Genomic DNA, 10,211 nt, shown 5'->3' with positions numbered 1-10,211 from the left:
CAGCTGCAGACTTTCTGGACCTGGAGCTCCAAAAGACCCATAAGCATGCATGGGCTTCACTGTCAGAGCTGACTCCCAGCTACCTTTCCCTTTCCCCCTTAAAGGTACAGAGGGATTTTCGAACAACTACCCAGGCACCTCAACTCACCCTCATTAGTAACCGCCCCTCGCCGCGCCCGGGAAGGCTGGGGCCGGTGTACCGGGACCCCGAGGGGCAGCGCTGTGGAGCTGCAGCATCTCCCTGCTGCACGCGTTGGGCCGCAGAGGGAATTCCGCGGGGCAGTCCCTTGTGTTTCCCGCCACACGTGAGCTGCGGGGCGCGGCGGCGGCGCAGTGACGAGGCGGGGGCCGCCCCGGAAGGCGGGAGAGCCGGGCGGAGCCGCTTCTCGCGGGGCTGTCGCTGTGCTGCGTGCGGCTGGACGGGCTGTGGGCTCCGGGCGCGGAGCGGGCAGCGGGATGGGGCGCGACGTGGGAAGGGCTTAAGGGGGACGGGGAGGTGAGGGAAGGAGCCCGGCCCGAGCCTGCCGGTGCAGGAGCCCCCCGCCATGCCCGCTTTCCGGCAGGTCGGGGAGAAGCAGCTTCCCCAGGAAATCATCTTCATGGCCTGGTCTCCCAAGAGGGACCTCATCGCCCTTGCCAACAAAGTGGGGGAGGTAAGACGGGGCCGGGGTAACGGGGCAGCTGCAGGGCCCGGCTCAGCGAGCTGGAAACGGCGTGTAAGAAAGGCACCTCCTCCGACAGCGCTGCTGCGCTCCGCCGCTGGGGGAGCGGGGTTCCCTGGCTGACCGCCCCTCTTCGCCCGCAGCCCTGCTGCCTGCTCCCTCCTCCAGTAGTGCCTCAGGGTTCGCCAGAGGCGGCTTCGCTCTCCCTGCCCCTGCAGCAGCGCTCTCCCTGCGGCTCCCGGGGAAAGAACTCCGGCCAGCTGGGCAGTGCTGTGGGGAGGCTAGCACTGGGGGAGGCTAGCACTGGGCTCTCTCCACCCTCCCTTGTCATTATTGACAGCCAAACGGGCCTCCTTATTCTACACGCCATCTTCAGCCACAGGAATAGTGCACCATAGCATGTGTGAGGGTTTTTTAAGCCTTCACATGAGAATGACTTAGTATCTTGGGTTTACCGTGTTGGCATTCCCAGTGCTGTACAGCTAAGTTAGCCGAGAATTCTGTTCTTTCATGCTGTCTGCATCTGTGCAGGAAAGACCTTGGTTTGTTGTAGCTGCTTAGTGTGTTGCAAAGGCAGAATTTAGTGGGATAGTGCTGTGAAGAATCTGGCACTGTGCTAGAACATGCTGTATTTTAAACAGTGAGCAGACCTGTGTCACCCTAAAGACTAGCAAATATATCATGAGCTTTTGTGGGTAGATCCCACTTCAGATGAGTTGGAGTGGAAATGACAGAATCCAGAGTATATAAACAGGAAAAGCAGTGTTAATAACGGTAATTGAGTCAGGCTGGATCTGTCCCATTCATAGTCAGTATTCTGTCTATTCCTCAAGATCCATAAATCTGGAAATCCTGGATGTTTCATCATCTCATGCAATAGCACCCTTAAACAGGATAATCTGGCTACATTGACTCTTTCCTCACGCTGCATGCTACCAGCACTCCTATCTATCTTTGAGACACCACTGACTTCCTGAAGAAACTACAGAACATCGGTAATCTTCCTGAAAACACTATCCTGGCCACTATGGGTGTAGAAACTCTTTATATTGGTATTCCATACGAGAACAGACTACAAACTGTCAGGAACACTCTGATGATGCCACAATACACCTGGTGGCTGAGCTATGTGACTTTGTCCTCACCCACAACTGTTTCTGATTTGGGAACAGTTTATACCTTCAAGTCAGTGGCACTGCTGTGGGTACTCGCATGGCCTACAATATGCCAGCATTTTCATGACTGCCTAGAACAATGTTTCCTCAGCTCCCATCCCTTGCCACCTGTCCTCTGTTTATATTACACTGATAACATTTTCATCATATGGACCTTTGGGAAGGAGACCTTTGACGAATTCCACAGGGATTTCAATAATTTCCACCCCACTATCAACTTCAGCCTGGACCAGCCTACACAAGAGATCCACTTTCTTTACACTACAATACAAATAAATGATGTTCACATAAACACCACCCTATACTGGAAACCTACTGACTGCTATTCTTACCTACATTCTTCTAGCTTCCATCCAGGACACATCACACAATCTGTTATCTGCAGCCAAGCCCTAAGGGTACATCTAGACTACATGCCTCTGGCGACAGAGGCATGTAGATTAGGGTACCGGACATAGTAAAATGAAGCGGCGATTTAAATAATCGCCGCTTCATTTTACTATGTCCGGTACCCTAATCTACATGCCTCTGTCGCCAGAGGCATGTAGTCTAGACGTACCCTTAGATACAATCAGATCTGCTCCAATCCCACAGACAAACACCTACAAGATATTTATGAAGCATTTTGAAAATTTAAATACCCACCTTGAGAAGTGAGGAAACGTTGATAGAGCCAGACTAGTACCCGGAAGCCACCTTCTTCAAGACAGGCCCAACAAAGAAAATAACACCACCACTGGACATCATCTATATCCCCTAGCTTAGCACGCCCCAGCATTTCATTGATAATCTTTAATCTGTACTGGAAAATGACCCCTCACAGATCTTGGGAGGTAGGCTGATCCTTACCTGGGGGTGATATAGGTGATAAGACAGTCCCCCTCCCAACCTTAAGTAAATACCAACCGCCATACTCCTCATCACAGATACACTCACCTAGGAACCTACACCTGCAACAAACCCCGTTGCCACCTTTGTGCACATAGGGATACAAGTGACACCATCGCAGGACCTAACCACGTAAGCCACAACATCAGGGGCTCATACAATTGCACATCGTCTAATATAATATATGACATCAAGTGCCATCAATGCCTCTTTGCCATGTATATTGGCCAAAGCAGACAGTCTCTGCCACAACAGATTAATGGACATAAATCCGGGAATGGTAGCACACATAATCCTGTAGGGGAACATATTAACCTCCCTGGACATAAAAGCTCATGATATATTGGTTAGTCTAAGGTGACACAGGACTGTTCATTGTTTTGAAAGTTACAGACTAACACAGATACTTTGCTGCTGTATCTGAGTATCGTTTTCAGTCTTTGATGACTTTGGGGAGCATCCTATTTTCCTAAAGTGCTTTAAAAATTGTTTGCTTTTAATTGTCAGTATTGATTTTCTTCCTGTGTTGTGTTCTCGCACAATTCTGATATTCTTCAGATGTGTTCTGGAAAAGGGAGATTGTTTAAATGTTTAGCCTGTCACCACAAGATTCTGTATTCATCTTGACATTTTTCATGTTCAGATCATTGGGAGGAAAGAGCAAAAAAGCAATAATTGCTGCTGGAGATGGAGTGGGGATATTGTCTCTGTTTTTACTATAAATGTAGTCCTTTGTCCACAATATAATGGTTTTTATATATTGGGCTAAAATACTTTTGTGATAGGAGACATTTTTCCTTACCTTGTCCTTTTTATTTTGCTTAGCAATCTAAGTAAATGGTAATTCCCAGGAGATAGCCTGCTTTTTGTGACTTAACAAGTGTGTAAAATTAATTTATATTTAAAATAATTTTAAAACCAATAAAAGCATTGAAAACTGGTTAGTGATGCAGAAGCTGGAACAACATAATGTAGATCTCAGTTTGTTTCTTGAAGTAATGTAATTCAGAGCTTCTCTTGCCAGTTTGCCATATGCCTTTCCTCATCTTATGGCAGTGCTATCTGCAGATGACTGGTGGGAGGGAGTGTGTGTTCCATCAGAGAAGGGTTTTTTTAATATCTCTGCTCATGCACACGCTCTCTTGCTTTCTCTCTTTTTGTCTGTTTCTGTTTTTCTTAATTCCCTTTCCTTCTCTACAACGTGTTCTTTTTTGTTAAAAAGCTCTTTACGTATCATTGGACCTCTGCGAGGAGGGGAGGAAGATCCACACACTAAGTCTAAGATTTCCCCACTTCCATTTGAAATTACTTAGGTGACCTACAAATGAAAAAAGATTGAAAATCACTGCTTTACACTTCAGTTTCCTCTTGAAGAGCCTTGACTGTGCATGGGAAGATCAACGGCAATGCTTCCACAATACAGATACTATTTGTGGTGGGAAAGCCTCCCTAAATACCATATTATAATTATTATTCCTATTAGTCAGACTGATTGTAGACTTCTCTCTCAGCCTAAAACCTCTTTTCATTGCTTGTAGTAGACAGTGTGCCCAAGAATAATGTATGCGTAAAATGATTGTTTTCTTTATATGAATAGCTTTAGAACTGACTTTCCAAATATGGGTTTTAAGCCTAATAAAAGCATCTTTAGTGGCTGATTTATAAAATATTGTTATAGGGGAAGATGTTAAATTTTCCTACATGTAATCTATCTGCTTTTCAGGTTTTACTTCACCGACTTGCAAACTTTCAACGAGTTTGGAGTTTGCCACCAAATGAAAATACAGGGAAAGAAGTTACAGCCCTCGCTTGGAGACCAGATGGCAAAAGTAATATTAAATACATGATGCTTTTTGCTGCAATAAAAATGGTGTTGGAAACCAATAGATACTTTTAGTAAACACAACATTACCTAACTTGAAAAGAAAATTCCCACTACACAATGTTAAGAAAAGGGTAGCGTAATTTTATTTAGCAAATAAAATAAGTGGGAAAGTTATTCCTCTGATGAATGATGTGATCTATAAAGGATGGCTACTTTTATAGTGACACTGAAGTGACAGGTGACATTTAAAATAAGATTGCAATTATGGGAATATTATTTTTCAGATTGCATGACAATATTCAACTCTTAATAGTGCAGAGATGTTTCATATCAATCATCCATGTGCATATGAGCAGAATCTCTTATTATATTACACATTGGGAATGAATTAGTTCAAAAAATGAATGTACGGTAGTCATATAAGTTCTGATCCAAATGTTTCAGTACTTGAATCAAATAGGGATGTGTTCTTGTGAGAATCTTAGAATTATATTATGTTGCAATAAAATATATTTGTTAAATAAACACTGTGTTTCAAATATATTTTGGCACCAAATTTTCTAAGACTTGTGTTCATGGTTAGCATATTTTTTCTCCCATGAGTAACAGTAAGCTAAGTATGGATCTAGGTTAAATATCATAGAATCATAGATCATAGAATACTAGGACTGGAAGGGACCTCGAGAGGTCATCGAGTCCAGTCCCCTGCCCTCATGGCAGGACCAAATACCCATTGCCCATTGCTTCTTGTTCTGTCCTCAGAGGCCAAGATGAACAAGTTTTCTCCCACCTCCTTATGACACCCTTTTAGATACTTGAAAATTGTTATCATGTCCCCCCTCAATCTTCTCTTTTCTAGACTAAACAAACCCAATTCTTTCAGCCTTCCTTCATAGGTCATGTTCTCTAGACCTTTAATCGTTCTTGTTGCTCTTCTGTGGACTCTCTCCAATTTCTCCACATCTTTCTTGAAATGCAGTGCCCAGAACTGGACACAATACTCCAACTGAGGCCTAACTAGCACAGAGTAGAGCAGAAGAACGACTTCTCGTGTCTTGCTTACAATATACCGGTTAATGCATCCCAGAATCATGTTTGCTTTCTTTGCAACAGCATCACACTGCTGACTCATATTCAGCTTGTGGTCCACTATAACCCCTAGTTATATACAGATCCCTTTCTGCTGTACTCCTTCCTAGAAAGTCGCTTTCCATTCTGTATGTGTGAAACTGATTGTTCCTTCCTAAGTGGAGCACTTTGCATTTGTCTTTATTAAACGTCATCCTGTTTACCTCAGACCATTTCTCCAATTTGTCCAGATCATTTTGAATTATGACCCTATCCTCCAGAGCAGTTGCAACCCTTCTCAGCTTGGTATCATCTGCAAACTTAATAAGTGTACTTTCTATGCCAATATCTAAATCATTGATGAAGATATTGAACAGAGCCGGTCCCAAAACAGACCCCTGCAGATCCCCACTTGTTATACCTTTACACCAGGATTGTGAACCATTAATAACTACTCTCTGAGTATGGTTATCCAGCCTGTTATGCACCCACCTTATAGTAGCTCCATCTAAGTTGTATTTGCCTAGTTTATTGATAAGAATATCATGTGAGACCGTATCAAACGCCTTACTAAGTCTAGGTATACCACATCCACTGCTTCTCCCTTATCCACAAGACTTGTTATCCTATCAAAGAAAGCTAGCAGATTGGTTTGACATGATTTGTTCTTTACAGATCCATGCTGGATGTTCCCTGTCACCATGCTACCTTCCAAGTGTTTACCGATGATTTCCTTAATTACTTGCTCCATTATCTTCCCTGGCACAGAAGTTAAATTAACTGGTCTGTAGTTTCATGGGTTGTTCTTATTTCCCTTTTTATAAATGGGCACTATATTTGCCCCTTTTCAGTCTTCTGGAATCTCTCCTGTCTCCCATGATTTTCCAAAGATGATAGCTAGAGGCTCAGATACCTCCTCTATCAGATCCTTGAGTATTCTAGAATGCATTTCATCAGGCATCTAACTTTTCTAGGTGATTTTTAACTTGTTCTTTTTTTATTTTATCTTTTAAACCTACCCCCTTCCCACTAGCATTCACTATGTTAGGCGTTCCTTCAGACTTCTCGGTGAAGACCGAAACAAAGAAGTCATTAAGCATCTCTGCTATTTCCAAGTTTCCTGTTACTGTTTCTCCCTCCTCACTGACCAGTGGGCCTACCCTGTCCTTGGTCTTCCTCTTGCTTCTAATGTATTTATAAAAAGTCTTCTTGTTTCCCTTTATTCCCTTTATTCCTTGTTTGCCTATATTCATTCTTTGTAATTTGTCCTACTTTCCATTTTTTATAGGACTCCTTTTTTATTTTAGATCATGCAAGATCTCGTGGTTAAGCCAAGGCGGTCTTTTGCCGTATTTTCTATCTTTCCGACACAGCGGAATAGCTTGCTTTTGGGCCCTTAATAATGTCCCTTTGAAAAACTGCCAACTCTCCTCAGCTGTTTTTCCCCTCAGTCTTGATTCCCATGGGACCTTACCTATCAGTTCTCTGAGCTTACCAAAATCCGCCTTCCTGAAATCCATTGTCTCTATTTTGCTGTTCTCCCTTCTACACTTCCTTAGAATTATGAACTCTGTGATTTCATGATCACTTTCACCCAAGCTGCCTTCCACTTTCAAATTCTCAACCAGTTCCTCCCTATTTGTTAGGACCAAATCTAGAACAGCTTTCCCCGGGTAGCTTTTTCAACCTTCTGAAATAAAAAATTATCTCCAGTGCAGTCCAAGAACTTATTGGATAGTCTGTGCCCCGCTGTGTTATTTTCCCAATATATATCTGGATAGTTGAAGTCCCCCATCACCACCAAATCTTGGGCTTTGGATGATATTGTTAGTTGTTTAAAAAAAGCCTCATCGACTTCTTCCACCTGGGTAGGTGGCCTTTAATCCCTTTTAGCCTAGCCCAGAGACTCTCAACACTCCTGTCTCCTATGTCCATCTCCACCTCACTCCAAGTGTGTTCATTTTTAATATATAAGGCAACACCTCCTCCCTTTTTTCCCTGTCTATCCTTCCTGAGCAAGCTGTACCCTTCTATACAAATATTCCAATCGTGTATTATAAGTTTCTGTGATGCCAACAGTGTCATAATTGTACTTATTTATTAGCACTTCCAGTTCTTCCTGCTTATTACCCTTACTTCTCGCATTTTTATATAGGCATCTAAGATACTGATTTGAACTTGCCTCCCAATTTTGCCCTGACCCTCCTTTCTTTCTGCCATTATAGCCCATGCTCCCTCCCATTTCCGACCCATGTCCCAGGTCTCCATGATCTCCACTTACCTGTGGGCTTTGCTCACCTGTCCCTGTCGAACCTAGTTTAAAGCCCTCCTCACTAGGTTAGCCAGTCTGTGTCCAAATAGGGTCTTCCCCCTCCTCCAAAGGTGAACGCCATTTCTGCCTTGCAGTCCTTCCTGGAATAGCATCCTGTGGTCGAGGAAGCCAAAGCCCTCCTGGCAACAACATCTTTGCAGCCAGGCATTCACCTCCAGGATGCACCTGTCCCTGCCTGGGCCCCTGCCTTTGTCAGGAAGGATCGAAGAGAATACCACCTGCGCTCCAGACTCCTTCACCCGTACTCCCAGAGCCCTGTAGTCACTCTTGATCAGCTCAGTGTCACACCTCGTGGTATCATTTGTGCCCACATGGATGAGCAGCATGGGGTAGTAGTCAGAGGGCCAGCTAATCCTCAACAATGCCTCCATAACATCCCGGCAGGCAGCATACCTCCCGAGATGAAATGTCAGGGCGACAGATGGGCACCTCCATCCCCCTCAGAAGAGAGTTTCCGACAACCACTACCCTACATTTTCTATTTGCAGTGGTGGCAGCAGACCTCCCAGCCTTGGGGGTACGAGGCTTCTCCTTCTCTGTTGTAGGGGATGATTCCTTATCTCCTGTATAAAGAAGAGCATAACGGTTTCCTAGTACCATGGCGGGAGGGTTCGGAGCAGGGGTGGAGCAGTTCCTGCTGCAAGAAGTAACCAGCTGCCAGTGTCCACCCTGAGCCGTCTCCTCCTCCACCAGCGGTGTGCTCGCAGTCCTGTGTAGTGGGACAGCTACCTCAGCTGTCTCCTCATGAACACGGTCCAGGAATTGCTCATGGATTTGGGTGCTCTTCAACCTAGCCACCTCCTCCTGTAGCTCTCCCACCTGCTGCCTAAGAGATTCCACCAGCAAGCACCTTTCACATTGGATGATCTCCCTAGCCTGGATATCAGTAAGTGGGAATTGCAAGTTACAGGCCCTGCAAAACCACACCAGGATCTGGGTAGAGGCATCCATGCTCAGGTGCTCTGTCTGGCTACAGGCGAAGGTGGAGGAGACAGAAGCAGTGCTGGCCCAGGTGTTGCTGGTCTTCCCGACCATAGTAGGCCTTCCTCTCAAACTCCCTTGTCTGCAGCCCTCTGTCTGCTTTCGCTCCCTGGTCAAAATATGTGCAAGTCTTTGCAGGATCAGATCATTTGTCGCATGTGATTCAATATGCCATTTTAAAATAAGAAGGTTGACTTCAAGTCTGCTTTTTAGTAAGATGATTTAAAAATAGAATATAAAGTAATGGGTTTTTTAAGTACTACAAGTAGAAAGAGAAAATTGTACATAGTATTTGGAGTCAATGACTGAAGAATTTTTACATTTCCTACCTTGTCATATACTTGAAGTAGGTACAATGTTTTATGTGTTGATTGTTTCACATTATTCTGTTACTTCTCTAGTTTTGGCTTTTGGCCTAGCTGATACCAAACGTGTTATCCTGTGTGATGTAGAAAAACCTGAAAGCTTACACTCTTTCTCAGTGGATGCTCCTATTACTTACATGCATTGGATGGAAGTAACTGAAGAAAGCAGGTAGAGCTCTAAAACTTTCTAATTAAATAGTGGAATATACTAGTTAAGCAAAAAACAAAAGAAAAAAACCCTCAACCTAGTAATTTTGTCACACAGCTCAGTCATTAAATAAATCCCCTTTTTTGTTTCTAGTGTAGGTTTTTTACATATTACAGGTATTGATAATAGTGCTGTTCTAGTGCTATAAATTTGATATTTTTGTTTTCTAGTTATAAGAGCAAGAGCATCCATTTATTAATTTATAGGTTATTATAACTTATTTATTTACATATATGAACTAGTATTGACTTGCATAATTGCTGCTTAATTACATAATGGTTCTGCTTTATTAATATCAAACTTATTGCTTTAATCTGCTTCTTTATGCCTGGACAATGGAAGGCGATAAAATATTTTACTCACATTTTCAAAAAGTTTAGTGATTTATTTTTAATTACTTGATTGAAGGCCCAGAGCTTTTGGAAGTGATATCTTCATTATGTTTATATCTCAAGACTCCAGATTGCCCTCACTGTCTGCAAGGGATGTGCCATTAATTGTAAATTGTGCTTCCATTCACTGTATGACAATTGAGTAGATCTGATATGTGCCCTCCATTGTTCCACATGCCATAGGGGATTTCTGTGTCCTCACAAACTCTTCTTCACTGGCTGTATTAAAACCCCAAGACATTCATTATATACAAATTTTGTTTAAAAGGCATTAAGGTTAGGTAAATTCCTAGGTTACCCATTCCTTTCTGAACC

The 10,211-nt window shown here is 43.4% G+C and overlaps 1 protein-coding gene across 2 annotated transcripts in view; it reads left to right on the top strand.

The window, feature by feature from the left end:
• The first annotated feature begins 402 nt into the window (after positions 1–402).
• Positions 403–10,211, top strand: part of ANAPC4 (anaphase promoting complex subunit 4) — a 37,103-nt gene continuing 27,294 nt past the window's right edge. For both annotated transcript variants that reach the window (XM_075930624.1, XM_075930623.1), the window contains exons 1-3: positions 403–653; positions 4,449–4,554; positions 9,333–9,465. In XM_075930624.1, the coding sequence (XP_075786739.1) occupies positions 546–653; positions 4,449–4,554; positions 9,333–9,465 (347 nt within the window). In that variant the 5' untranslated portion in view covers positions 403–545. The remainder of the gene's footprint in view (positions 654–4,448; positions 4,555–9,332; positions 9,466–10,211) is intronic.

This window comes from Pelodiscus sinensis, chromosome 5, assembly GCF_049634645.1.
Source record: "Pelodiscus sinensis isolate JC-2024 chromosome 5, ASM4963464v1, whole genome shotgun sequence".
Classification (NCBI taxonomy): domain Eukaryota; kingdom Metazoa; phylum Chordata; order Testudines; family Trionychidae; genus Pelodiscus; species Pelodiscus sinensis.
Note: the sequence above shows the minus strand (reverse complement) of the source record. Positions and strands in the feature narration are given on the sequence as shown.